General features: G+C 44.0%; 1 protein-coding gene across 1 annotated transcript in view; it reads right to left on the bottom strand.

The window, feature by feature from the left end:
* Window positions 1-14223, bottom strand: part of LOC100259831 (ABC transporter B family member 20) — a 28342-nt gene extending 14119 nt beyond the window's left edge. The window contains exon 1 of the mRNA XM_002284187.5: window positions 13424-14223. Within this exon, the coding sequence (XP_002284223.2) occupies window positions 13424-13795 (372 nt within the window). The 5' untranslated portion in view covers window positions 13796-14223. The remainder of the gene's footprint in view (window positions 1-13423) is intronic.
* Between the last annotated feature and the right edge of the window lie 557 nt (window positions 14224-14780).

Here is a 14780-nt window from a genome sequence, read left to right as displayed (position 1 = left end):
AGGAGGCCCACAATGTGGCAGTAGGTGGGCTTGAGGGGTCAAGATATGAGGGCTTGATGGAAGCCCATTACAAGAAAGGATGGATTAGTGAAGCAGCTAGGAGACCCATTGGCAAGGTTAAAAGGTTGTCCTAAAACCCAAAAGCAATGTCGATTGGGCTATTTAGGTTCAAACAAGAGGGTTGTGTGGATTGGGACACTTTTGGTTTTGAGGCCTCTTTGGACCCTTTAAATGAGAGTGATTTGTCGAAGATGGCGACTTAAATAGGGAGTTTTTGTCATTGATGCAAAAGCATTGTTACAATCCATGTTGCTTCTTACATTATCAGAAACTCAATGGGGAGTTTGGGGATTAGGACTTCTTCTTCTTTCTTTGTGAGAATAGGGTATTAGACCAAAGTTTTCTAGAAAGGGAGTTTAATGTAGCGTTCCCAATAGTTGATAGGGGTCCATTGAGAATGATTCTAGTAAATGGTAGCTCGATGGAGTTTCTAGAGAATGTGGGGGCGATTGTAGTTGCAAAGGGCAAGAATGCTAAGAAAAGGGAGATAGTAGATAGGAGAACTGTGGGGGAGGAGACCCCCTCAGAAAGATGATCTTCTAGCAACTTAGGCACTTTCAACAAGTCTCTAGGCATGTTGATTGAGGGGTTCAAGGAGGAGATTTTGGCCCTCCCTAGAGGGATGAAGTTAAGAAAAGAGCTTAAGGGTAAAGTGTATGGGAAAATACATAAAGAAATTGATTTCCTTAAAAATGTGAAAGAGATCTAAAGAAGTTGGAGTGTTCAATGAACTACAATGGAGCAAGAAGAGGGGATAGAAATGATAAAGAAGGATGGGAAATTGTAACAGTCTACAAATATGGCTTTGGCTTATTTGCAAGAAAAAAAAAACCCAAAAGATGTCATTGAACTTAGTGAGAAGCTTAGGAGTGGGCAAATTCTTAGAGTGGGGTGTGATGAGCTCTAAGTGTAGTGCAAGTGGGGTCCTAGTCTTCTACAATAATAGGGTGGTAGAGATAGTATGCATGCAAATGGTAGAATTTTCGATCTTGTGCCTTTTTAAAAATTGCAAGGATGGCTTTGTGTGGGTCTTCACAAGGGTGCACGAGCCATCCACAGGGAGGGATAGAGAGGACTTCTAAGTTAAGTTGGGAGCCATAAAAGGGGGTTCTAGGATGAACCTTGGTGCATCAAAGGGGATTTTAATATTGTCAGATTTCCAAGGAAATGCAAGGAGGCACCAGGTTGTCCTTAACCATGAGAAGATTCTCAGATATTATCAAGGAGGTTGAGTTAAGGGATCTTGCCTTGCTTAGGGATCCCTTTACCTGATGCAATGGCTTGAATAATCATTTCCTATTGAGATTAGACAATTTTATGGTGTCCAAGAGGTGGGAAAGGTATTTTAGTGGGTGGCACAAGGTTCCTAACTGAGACCTGTGTTAGATCATTCACCTAATTTACTAAATAATGGTAAGGTGAGGAGAGACTCTACTCCTTTTAGGTTTGAATCTATGTGGCTTAAGGAGGAGGTCTCCAAAAATTTACTTAAGAGGTGGTGGTTGGGTATAATTTTAGAGGATCTTATAGTTTCTTTTTTGCTGCAAAATTGAAAGTGATGTATTCAAACTTCACGAGTTGGAATAAAAAGGTGTTTGGCAATGTTGCACGTAAGAAGGATATGACCTTAAACTAGGTGAGATTTTAGGACTCTAAGGAGATGACATTGCCATAGCTTAAAAAGTGGTAGAAGTAAAAGAGTAGCATGGAGCATCAAAAATGGGCCCTTATAGAATGGACCTCAATGATTGAGTCGCTGAGGCGTCTGGATATTGTTAGGAAAGGGGATGAGGGCAAGAAGTATGAGGAGAGTTTGTTGAAGCCTATCACGACGAAGACCTTTGCGGAGGTGATCAAACAGCCGATGAGGAACGATCATGCAGCAATCAAGGTCGCGGTTAGAGAGAAGGAGATAAGCAGAAATTTGGAAAAATTGGGTCATTGTTTGGTTGGGTCTTGGAACCCTAGATCTGGGAGAGGGGACGATCTGAAGGCTTGGGGAACCCTCTTGGCAAAAGATTGGGAACTGAAGGGTAATCTGGGCGTTGCAAAGCTGGAGAGGGGAAAGATGTTGTTGGAGTTTGAAAGATTGGACGAAGCGAAGAGAGTTCTAGGCCTCGGAAACACTACGGTAAGAGGGTTCTTTCTCCGTCTGGAAAAATGGAGGCCCGCGACGGGGTGCATGCTGGAAGGGGAAAAAAGGCGTGAGGCATGGGTGAGAATCGTGGGCCTCCCTGTCTCTCTTTGGGATCAGGCCATCTTGAGAAGGATTGGTGAGGAGTGTGGGGGGTTTCTAGCAATCGATCCCCAAACAGAGAGGCTAGAAGAGCTACAGTGGGCGCGGATCCTGGTAAAGACGGACGGGGAAGAACTACCCAATGTGGTTGAAATTTGGATTGAAGACCTGTGCTATGCGCTAACCCTTTGGTGGGAGGTCAGGCCGGTCTTGAAGGTAGCATCGGCAGGGCTGAGAGGGTTGAAGAATGCTGCAGTGGGCGAGGTTGGGGGTGAGGCCCGTGCACGCGCGAAAAAGCGCGTGATGGAGGTGGAGGGCGTCACTAGGATCGAGAAACTGCAGCAACTGTCGGATGGGACAAGGGGCCAGTCTGATGGGTCGGGCCGATGGAGCCCCGTTTGGGTGGGTTGAACGAGAGGAGCCCCACTAAAGCATTTCGGATTAATGATTCTAGGCCTTCTGGGCCTGATCCAAATGCTTCCGAAGCTGGGCCGTCATGGAGTGGGTCGTCTGGGCTGCCGGGTGAGGGATCACAGGCTGTTGGGCTGGTGCCGAGGGAGGATGTGGAACGGGCCAAGCCAATTTTGCAGTCATCAGAAGCGTCTGGGCTGGGCTATAACATTTTAGGCCCGTGTAGAGAGGCTTGCCTTTTGGGATGGACTGGCCCACGACTGTTGAAAGGGCCAGACGCAGGCATTTCTTCTTTCTGGTTGAAGAGCATGGAGAAGATGGAGGAACCAAGCCTTGTGGTGTGCCCAAAGACTGATGGTGCCCTAATGGAAGAAGCTCAGAGGTATGGAAATACATCTAGTCTTGGTGGATTATTGGTCCCCGCTGCTCCTTCTTCCTCTCCTCTTTTTTCCAGTCGGACCCCTTTGGGGTATTACGACTTCTCTGGTGTTGGTTGGGAGGTAGGCCAGAGAGATCCACAGGGCTGCATTGTCAATGGTTTAGGGTTTATGGAGCAAGGGGCAGTAGCCAATTGGGAGTTGATGGAGGCCAGTAATGGCAGTAATGGAGAAGGTGGAGAGGAGCTACGTCTGATCCGTACAGAAACATTGGAAGAAAAAAGATGGGAAGAGGTTGATTGGGAAGATAGTGAATTGGCCAGGTTTAGCAAATTCCTGGGGTTCTCGACAAAAGGATTGGAGAAGGATATCCTGGACTTTTTGGTCAAGATCAGAAAAAGGAGGGAAAAAGTCCATAGTAAAATTCTTCTGGACAAATCGAAGTTTGAACGGGAGCTGAAAAGATTAGAATGCTCCATTAATTACGAGAGGGGGAAGAAGCTGAGGAATGGTATGCAAGAAAGAGGGGATCAAATGCTGGTTATCCAATGAAGTTAAGACTGTTAAGTTGGAACGTGCGGGGAGCTAATGATAGCTCCAAAAGAAAGGTGATTAAGGCTATGATTAGGAGTCAAAAGGTGGACTTATTTTGCCTCCAGGAGACAAAAATTCAATTAATGGCTGAGGGAGTGGTTAGGAGCCTAGGCACTGGGAGGTTCTTGGAATGGGGGGCTTTGGATGCTCATGGCTCTGCGGGTGGTGTGCTGATTTGTTGGGATAAAAGAACTCTGGAGTTGATTGAGATGGAAGTGGGTCAGTTTTCTATTTCCTGTAGGCTAAGGAATGTGGAGGATGGGTTTGTCTGGATCTTCACAGGTGTTTATGGGCCGTTCTCTAGGGAGGAGAGGGAAGCTTTTTGGGAAGAGTTAGGGGCAATTAGAGGCATATGGAGTGACCCGTGGTGTATAGGGGGCGATTTTAATGTCGTCCTGTCTCAAAGAGAAAGGAGCAGTCAGGGAAGGATAAGTGGTGCGATGAGAAGATTCGCTCAGGTAGTAGATGAGTTAGAGCTTCTAGATCTTCCGCTACAAGGTGGTGTGTTCTCATGGAGTGGGGGCAGAAATAACCAAGCATGGGCAAGACTGGATAGATTCCTCGTGTCTCAGTGCTGGCTGGATAAATGTTGTGGGGTTGTTCAATGTAGGTTGCCGAGGCCCACATCGGATCATTTTCCTATTATGCTGAAGGGTGGAGGTTTAAGACGAGGCCCATCTCCGTTTAGGTTTGAAAATATGTGGCTGAAAGTAGATGGCTTTAAGGACCTCCTTCGGGAGTGGTGGCAGGGGACGGTGGTGAGGGGGAAGGCCAGTTTTAGATTGGCCTCTAAGCTGAAGGTGCTGAAACAGAAAATCAAAGAGTGGAATAGGGAGGTGTTTGGCAGACTAGAAGTTAATAAGAGCTTGGCTCTCCAGCAGGTTGAATTCTGGGACAGGGTGGAAAGTGAAAGGAGCCTGTCAGTAAGTGAAACGGAAATGAAAAAGGAAGCTAAGGAAACTTTCAAAAAGTGGGTCCTTTTGGAAGAAACCCACTGGAGACAAATGTCGAGGGAGTTGTGGCTGAAGGAGGGGGACAAAAATTCAGGCTTCTTCCATCGGATGGCCAATGCCCATCGTAGAAACAATTCCCTGGACAGAATCAAAATCAATGGGGTGTGGAGGGCTGAGGAGCAGGAGGTAAGGGAGGGGATTGTGCAAAACTTCCAGCAGCTGCTTACTGAAGAGCCAAGTTGGAGAGCGGATATTGAGGGGCTGCACCTCCCTCGCCTAAACTCTTGTGAGGCTGAAGGCTTGGAGGTGCCTTTCACTATGGAAGAGATCCACTCTGCTTTGATGGATATGAATGGTGACAAAGCTCCTGGACCGGACGGGTTTACAGGGGCTTTCTGGCAAACATGTTGGGATTTTGTGAAGGAGGAGATCATGGATCTGTTCAAGGAGTTCTTTGTGCAAAAATCTTTTGCAAAAATCTTTTGCAAAAAGTCTCAACACCACTTTCTTGGTTCTTATCCCTAAGAAAGGGGGAGCGGAGGACCTGGGGGAGTTCCGGCCTATTAGCTTGCTAGAGGGATTGTACAAGCTTGTGGCCAAGGTGTTGGCAAATAGATTGAAGAAGGTCCTTGGAAAGGTGGTTTCAATGGATCAAAACGCCTTTGTGAGGGGGAGACAGATCCTGGATGCCTCTCTTATAGCTAATGAGGTGGTTGACTTTTGGTATAAGCGTAAGGAGAAGGGGCTGATCTGCAAATTGGACATTGAAAAAGCATATGACAGCATCAACTGGAATTTCCTTATGAAAGTCTTACAAAAGATGGGATTTGGGAGTCGATGGATGGAGTGGATCTGGTGGTGCATTTCAACTGCCAAATTTTCTATCTTGGTGAATGGGGTTCCGGCGGGTTTTTTCCCAAGTTCCAAGGGGCTGCGTCAGGGTGATCCTCTATCTCCCTATCTCTTTGTCATGGGTATGGAAGTGTTAAGTGCTCTCATAAGAAGGGCGGTTGGGGGAGGGTTCGTCTCAGGGTGCAGCCTTAAGGGGAGAGGAGGGCTGGTGATGGAGGTCTCTCATCTTCTATTTGCGGATGACACAATTATCTTTTGTGAAGCTAAGAAAGAGTATCTAACCTCTTTAAGCTGGATCTTGGCTTGGTTTGAGGCGGCGTCTGGTCTAAGAATAAATCTAGCCAAAAGTGAGCTAATCCCTATTGGGGAAGTTGAAGAAATTGAGGAAATGGCAGTGGAGCTTGGGTGCAAAGTGGGAGCTCTTCCTTCAGTTTACTTGGGGCTACCTCTTGGAGCCAATCACAAGGCCATATCTATGTGGGATGGGGTGGAAGAAAGAATGAGGAGAAGATTAGCCCTTTGGAAAAGACAATACATTTCTAAGGGCGGGAGAATAACCCTCATCAAGAGCACCTTGGCTAGCATTCCAATTTATCAATTGTCCCTTTTTCGGATGCCAAAGTCAGTAGCGAAAAGGCTTGAAAAGTTACAAAGAGATTTTCTTTGGGGAGGGGGGAGAATGGAAAGGAAAATTCACCTCATCAATTGGGAGGTGGTGTGCACTCAAAAAGTGAAGGGAGGGCTTGGCATACGGAAGATTGATCTCCTTAACAAAGCCTTGTTGAGTAAGTGGATTTGGAGGTTTGCTTTTGAAGAGGGTACTCTTTGGAAGAAAGTGATTGGGGTGAAATATGGGCAAGAAGGCCTTGGTTGGCGGACAAATGAAGCTCGCGGAGCCTTTGGGGTTGGGGTTTGGAAGGAGATTTTGAAGGAGGCAAATTGGTGTTGGGACAACATTAGGTTTAAGGTGGGAAAGGGGACGAGGGTTAATTTTTGGACTGATCATTGGTGTGGTGATGAGGCGTTGTCCAGAATTTTCCCTCAATTATTTGCTTTGGCGGTGCACAAAAATGCAACTATCAGTGAGGTGTGGGACTCCAGCCTTGGTCAAGGAGGTTGGAACCTCAGATTTGCTAGGGATTCAAATGATTGGGAGCTGGTTTTCATAGAAGCTTTGTTTAACATGCTGAGGGATTTCAAGCTTTCCCAAGAAGAGGACTCGGTGGTATGGAGAGGCGGAGGTCAAGGTAAATTTGGGGTCAGCTGTGCTTACAACCTGCTGGCTGCTCCTAACTCCCTTGAATTCCCGGTTAGATGCATTTGGGTGGACAAGGTCCCTACCAAAGCTGCTTTTTTTGCTTGGGAAGCTACATGGGGGAAGATCCTTACATTGGATAGGCTCCAAAGAAGAGGGTGGCAGCTTCCTAATTGCTGTTTTTTGTGTGGTTGTGAAGAGGAAAATGTACATCACATTCTTTTACACTGTACAGTGGCTAGGGTTCTTTGGGATATTATCCTTGCCTTGTTTGGGGTTCATTGGGTGTTCCCAGAGACGGTCATAGAGGTGTTACTTAGTTGGAGGGGCTCCTTTGTGGGGAAAAAGAGGAAAAAAATCTGGAATTCCATACCGGTGTGTATTTTTTGGACGGTTTGGAAGGAGAGAAATAGATTAGCCTTTAGGGGGGGCTCTTTAGACATACAGAAACTCAAAAATCATTTTGTTTGTAACTTGTGGAGTTGGGTGAGAGTGTACATGGGAGAGGAGTCCTCTTCGCTTTTACTCTTTTTGGAGTGGCTAGCGGCTATTTAAGGGCCGTTGAGGCTGCTTGTCTCTTTTGCTTTTTGGGGTGTGGCTGAGTTTGTATACATGCTGTATGCTTTTGGCTTATTTGCCCTTTAATACAAGTTGTGCTTATCTATCAAAAAAAAAAATGGGCCCTTATAGAAGAAGCTTTCTAGCGGTAGAAAACAAAAGAGATTTGGCTAAAGGAGGGTCATAGAAACACTAAACTCTTTGACAAAATGGCTAATGCACACAAAAGAAGGAGCTTTCTACCAAGATTAAGGCTAATAGGGTTTGGCTAATTGAGAAGCATGAGATAAAGGAAGAGGCAACACAAGCTTTCCTTGACATATTATTTGATCCAATTCAAGGTGGAGCAAGAAGTAGAAAAATTGAAGGACTCGTTCTTAGAGGAAGAGATTTTTGGTGCTTTATTTGACTTAAATGAGGACAAAGCTCTAGGCCTGAATGGGTTCTTGACAGATTTTTGGTAGTTCAGTTGGAATTATGTGAAGGAAAGGACGATGGGGAATTTTCAAAAAGTTTCTTGAATTTGTTAATCCCAAAGAAAGGGGAGTGGGAGGGTAGAACATATAAAAGATTTCAAGATTGTTAGCTTGGTGAGTGGTTGTATAAGCTTCTAACTAAGGTTTTGGCTAATAAACAAAAGAAGGTGGTGTGTAAAGTGGTATCCAAGTCCCAAAATGCTTTCATGAAGAGAAGACAAATTCAAGGTGGGGTGCTAATGGCTAACAAGGCCATTGATTCTATTGTGAAAAACGATGTCTATGGAGTTACGTGCAAGGCATTTGATCATCTTAATAGGGGTTTTTCACTTTCTATTCTAGAAAAGATAGATTCTATTGAAAAATGAATCAAGTAGATTAAATGGTGCATATCTATAGCTAGGTTCTCTATTTATGTTAATGACACCCTTGTTGGCTTTTTCCATAACTTTAAAGACTTGGGACAAGGGGATTCTCTTTCTCCCTATTTATTTGTGTTAGCCATAGAGGCCCTCAATTGTCTTATTAAGAAGGTTGGGGAAGGTGGCTACCTATGAGGTTTTAGGGTAAGGGAAAGAGGAGTTGATGGGGTTGGAAGTGTCTCATCTATTCTTTATAAATGATGCTATTGTTTTTTTGTTAGGTTTCTCAAGATCAAATGATTCATTTAAGTTGGTTGCTTATGGAATTTGTAGCCATCTAGGGATTAAGAATAAACTTTGAGAAGAGTGAATTGATTTCAACTAGAAGAGTGGATAATGCACCCCGCATCCCCCATAGAATCCCAACAATCCGCTACCCACGCATCTTGAGAGACCGCAAAGGCAAACAAAAAAGGAAAAGCCTCACAAAGGGGAATGTTTCCACACCAAATGTCCTTCCAAAATTTCACCCTTCTACCATCCCCTACAATGAAAGAAACGTTTTTAAACATCAATACGCCTTCCTTTCTAATTTCCTTCCAAAACCCCACCCCATAGCCCTCCCTAACCTCACGAGAAATCCACCCTCCACCTTCTTCCCCATACTTCCTACTGATAATAAGCTTCCAAAAGGACTCTCTTTCAGTCGCAAAGCGTCAACTCCATTTACACAACAGGGCCCTATTGAGAATAGAAAAATTTCTAATCCCCAAACCACCCTTCATTTTATGAGAATGAACCACATCCCACTTTACAAGATGAGGCCTCTTTTCCAACACACCCCCACCCCAAAGGAAATCCCTTTGGATTTTCTCAAGCCTCAATCTAACAACTCTTGGCATACGCATCAAGGACATAAGATAGATCAGCATGCTAGCCAAAGTACTCCGAATGAGAGTGATTCTCCCCCCCTTGGAAATGAACTGCCTCTTCCACAAAGCAAGTCTCTTCCGCATCCTTTCTTCCACACCATCCCACACAGCCACCGACTTATGAGGACCACCTAGAGGTAGCCCCAAATAAGTGGAGGGGAGATAACCCACTTAGCATCCCAGTTCAGAAGCCAAAACCTCAGCATTCTCTACTCTTCCCACTAGCAGAATTTCAATCTTGTTCAAATTGATGCTCAGACCAGAAATGGCTTCAAACCACATTAAAAGCCAGCTTAGAATAGCCATTTGTTCTTGGGAATCCTCACAAAAAACCACCGTGTCATCCGCGAACAACAGGTGAGACACTTGAATCCCACTGCCACCCCTACCCTTAACCTGCAGCCGGTCAGGAAGCCCCCCCTAACTGCTCTGTTAATGAGGCAGCTTAAGGCCTCCATTCGTAAAACAAACAAGGGGAAATGGGGTCCCCTTGCCTTAACCCTCGAGTGCTCTGGAAAAAACCCGCAGGTGATCCGTTAATCAAAACTGAGAAAGAAGCAGTGGAGATGCACCACCTGATCCAACCAGCCCATTTCTCCCCAAAACCCATTTTTTGCATCACTGTCAACAAGAAATCCCAGTTAATATGATCATAAGCCTTCTCTAGGTCCAATTTGCATAACACACCAGCTTCATCCCCTTTCAGTAGCGAGTCTATGGCCTCATTAGCAATTAACGCAGCATCAAGGATTTGCCTTTCTTCAACAAAGGCATTTTGGGTAGGAGACACCACCTTACTCACTACCTTCTTCAACCTATTAGCTAGGACCTTGGCGAGATGCTTGTACAGGCCTCCCACCAAGCTGATGGATCTATAATCGCGTAAATCATCAACCCCGCCTTTCTTAGGGACTAAAACCAGGAACGTGGAGTTCAGATTTCTAACAAATTTCCCCTCCTCAAAAAAATCCTTAAAGAAGCCCATTATTTCGTCTTTGACAAAATCCCAACAAAACTGCCAAAAAGCAATGGGGAAACCATCCGGGTCAGGAGCCTTGTCCCCATTCAACTCTGAGAGGGCCAGATACACCTCTTCCATGGAGAACATCTCCTCCAGCCTGGCAGCCTCCTCACTCCCAATTCTATCAAACTCCATACTGCTCATACTCAGGTGCCAGCCACCAAGATCCAATAACAGGTCCTGATAGGCCCTCACCACTCTCCTTTGAATTTCTTGATCTTCTGAAAGCCAGTTACCATTAACTTTAATCTTTTTCAAACAATTCCTTCTACTGTTAGAATTTGTCATCTTATGAAAGAATCTCGTGTTCTTATCGCCTTCCTTCAACCATGTTTCTCTTGATTTCTGCCTCCACGAGATTTCCTCCATAATCGCCCACTTTTTAAAATCCCCCCTGACCTCCTTTCTAGCCTCTAACTCCTGCTCGTTTAAAGCTCTCTGCCTCTCTCCTGATCATCCCAAAAGGATACTTTGTCCAAAGACATCCTCAAGTTCACCCCCATTTTACCAAAGACTTCCTTATTCCAATTCTTCAGCTTAACTTTTAAGGCCTTTATTTTTTCTGAGAGGACAAAACTATAAGACCCACTGTAATTAAAACCTTGTCACCAGCCCTTAAGAAGCTCCTTAAAGCCCTCCTCCTTCAACCACATATTGTCAAAACGAAAAGGAATTGGACCTCTCCTCACCCCACCCCCATCTAACAGAATTGGGAAGTGATCAGACACAGGCCTTGGGAGTGTGCACTAAGACACCCCACTAAAATGATTTTCCCAATCCTCTGAAATCAGGAAGCGATCCAGTCTTGACCTGGATTGGCCATGCAGCCCTCCACTCCACGTATAAGGTCCCCCCTGAAGAGTCAAATCTCTTAAAGTCAACTCATCTAACACCTCTGAAAACCTTCTCATGGAACCAGACAATCTTCCTTCTCTACTACGCTCACTGGGAAATCTAATAACATTGAAGTCCCCACCGATGCACCAAGGATCAGACCATAGTCCTCGAATGGCACCTAACTCTTCCCAAAAAGGTTCTCTATAACTTTTCAAAGTAGGTCCGTAGACCCCCGTAAAGAACCACATAAACCCATCCTCGCAGTTCTTGAACCAACACGAAATTGAGAAAATTCCCACTTCCAGGCCTACTAACTCCAAAACTCTCTTATCCCAGAAAACCACCACCCCTCCAACTACCCCCCTTGCATTCACAGCTCCCCAACCTAAGAATCTTCCCACACCAAGACTGTGAATAACCCCTTGGGACATTTCTTGAATTTTGGTCTCCTGCAAACACACCACATCCACTTTTTGCCACCTGATTAGGGCCTTAATTACCTTCCTTTTATTTCTGTCATTAGCCCCTCTGACATTCCAGGATAGAATCTTTAGCTTCATCTAACGGTCGAGATTCTAACCCTACCTCCTCTAACCAAAGAATTCTCTTTTCTCGCCCCATTATAATTAATAGACCACTCAAGTTTTTTCAACTCCCGATCAAACTTAGTGGTCCCTGACGAGCCCTTCTTCTGGTTTTGCTCTCTTCTTCTCTTAGTCCTTAGGAGCAAATTCAGGATTTCGCCTTCAAAACCTTCCGTAGAGAAGCCCAAAAATTTACTAAACCTCGCCAACTTGTCTGTCTATCTTATGTCCTTCCTTAGCATTCCAAGAATGGTCAAATTGATGTTAGAAAAGATTCAAAGAGATTTTCTCTAGGAGACAGAGCTCTAAAGAGAAAATCGTATGTATTGAAGTAGGTTATTGCCCGTAGAAACAAGAGTAAGGTGGGCTTGAGCATTAGTTGTCTCTCTTTGCTTAATAAGGTCCTTCTTGTAAGTGGTTTTGGTGATGCATTCAGCAGTTAGAGGAACTCTATTAAGTTGGCATGGTTTCTTCATGTGTAAGAAATGGAAAAAAAAAACTTGGAGGGCTGCTCCTACATGTTTGTTATGGACACTATGGAGGGAAAAAAGCACTTACAAAAAAAATAAAAATAAAACTATGGAGGGGAAAAAACGAGAGTATTTGAAGATTTCGAGCTAACAAAAAAAAGATTAAACTCTCTTTTATGAATTCATTTTTGGAATGGGTTAGATTGTATGTAGATTAATTTCCTATGGCCATAATAGGCTTTATAGATTGGATTAGTTTAAAGTAAGGAGAAGAGGTGAAGGGGTTTTTTTGTTCCTTTCTTCTTCCTTTTGTTTGCCTGGTTTTGGGCAACATATGTGTACTTTGTGTGCACATCCTATGTATTTTGGTATGCTATTTTTATGCTTTTTAGATATTATACTCACTTTATTTACCTAAAATTAATATATATGTTTTCTTTTTATAGAAAATTTTGTCCCCATTTGAGACTTAAACCCGGAACCTCCCATAAACCCTCCCCATCTGTTTACCACTTGAGCTAAGCCTCAAGGGTTATATATATATATATATATATATATATATATATATATATATAGAGAGAGAGAGAGAGAGAGAGAGAGAGATTGTTGATAAAAACAAAGAAAAATAAATAAAATAAAATATTGAATCCTAATTCTTTATGTTCTTTTCATTTTCTAACAACAACAAAAGGAAACAATGGGCCCTCAAAGATTTCACCTCAACTGAACGAAAATATCTGAATGGTGCTCAACTGAGCTTAAATTTGCCCACTAGGTCCCAAATAATGAAAATTCAAGGTTTTTCTTTCCTTCTCCTACCTTTTCTCCACAACTTGCAGAGCATAACTTACTTGCAAATATAAAAACTGGGCATGAATACCACAAAAAGATATAGAAATGTAAATTTAGGTTCAGCTGAATATAGTAGAAAATCTAATTCTCTCAGGACCCAAAGAATGAAAATGCTAACACTCAAACTTTTCAATTACTTTCCTTTTCCCAAACCAAATGGAACAAATGGAAAAGTGATAAAAATCAACTCCATTGTGAAGAAAAGTTCGCAATTTGAGCTCCAAAATGATAAATACATAACATAATACGCAAGTTTTCTTTTTTTTCTTTTCCCGATAGGTAAGATCGTAATGCTCAATACTTAATACTTAATTCTCCAAAATGACAAATACCAAATACTCAATACTCATGTTCTTTCCTTTTCCTCGACCTTGTTAGCAACCAGGAGTATAAGTTAAATAAAAAATACAGAAGTTAAAAACTAGGCTTAATTGAGAACGAACTTTGCTTTCTCAAGTCCCGATGCCAGAATCCAAAATTCAAATTCTCAATTCTCCTTTTATTTCCCACACTTTCTCATACATCTACCAAACGGAGAGCATGAAGAATGATCAAAAGAGAAATCCAAATTTAGGGTTTCAAAGAGCACCTACCTCCGTAGACCTACGAAACAACTCGTCCCGTGCATCGGGAACAACGTCCAGCAACTGAACAATCTTCGCAAAGTAATGCAAGTAAACTACCAGTGCAGTACCGTGAGCCGCAGCGGCCAAGGATCCAATCACCATCAAACCCCAGTCGAGTCCATCGGCACACGCAAAAAGCCGCGAGAAGGGCACGGCCGCAGGCGGCGGCTCGATCTCCTCCGGCTCCTCAATCTCCTCCTCCACCTCCACCGGCACCGCATCCACGTTCGGCTCCAAGTACGGCGACGGGGATTCCGGAGGCTCCGACACCTCCGACACCGGCGTCAGCGGCTGTATGTGCGGCGGAGACCACCCGAACAGCCCTCTCGATATCATCATCTTCACCTCCCACTCCCAAAACCCTAACTACCAAACCCCCACCTCCAATTCCCCAAACCTTTTCCTCTTTCTCTCTTCTACTTCAAAATTCCATGCTCACAACACTCCCAAGACCCTAGAAACCCATCGCCTATACATGTTTCGGTCCGATCCGCCGCCAAATTAGGAGCAAAATCCAAATCGTTCAGGTCAGCAAGAGAGATTTGCTTTGTCTGCGTTTCCGCTGTTCCAATATCTGGAAACGACACGAGCCTTCGCGACCGGGCGACTCGCTGACTCAGTCAAACAAGGCGGAAGAGGAGAAAGACTTAACTCACCCCGCTCTCTCTCACACACGCGTACGTTAAGGTTAACGTTGCGTGGCCGGCGACAACGACGACGTTTTGAGGATTGTGTACAGTCCTCGACGTTTGAAAGTGATTAAAAAAAAAGTTGCTTAGCTGGAGCGTGCACCCGATGGGTGGCCTTTTGGTAATTTGGCGTTGCATGGAGAAATGTGTAAAGTTAGGGAGAAGTTACGATAGAGTCCTCCAAAGTGCACAGGTGTCGGTCAGAGAGTGCGAGGTGTTTGGTGTTGAATGTGACACAAGGTGAGACTAATTGTTTCTTTTTTCTTTTTTATATTGTGGAGGAAAATAAAAAGGGTGAGAAGCTGTGGTGGTAGGAGACATGATGGTGGAAGAGCTTTTGAGTTGCCAGTCCATTTGCTCTGTTTTCCTCATTTCTTTCTACCATTTGCTTTTCTGTGTGTTTCTGCTTTTCTTTATTCAATTGATGTTGCCAAGGCCTATGTGCAGGTACAAGTACAACAACTCCCAAACGACGTCGTTTTCCTTCTTGTTATTTGTTGTCTAATAATTCATTTTTCCAATGATTAGCTTAGAAACTCACTCCCAATACTTAAAGAGTTTGAAAAAATAAAAAAAAAATGTTCTTATTCATCAACATTTCATAACCAAACAGACCTCTTTCTTGTTTTAGGGGG

Source organism: Vitis vinifera, chromosome 13, assembly GCF_030704535.1.
Source record: "Vitis vinifera cultivar Pinot Noir 40024 chromosome 13, ASM3070453v1".
Classification (NCBI taxonomy): domain Eukaryota; kingdom Viridiplantae; phylum Streptophyta; class Magnoliopsida; order Vitales; family Vitaceae; genus Vitis; species Vitis vinifera.
This window is presented reverse-complemented; position numbering and strand designations above follow the sequence as displayed.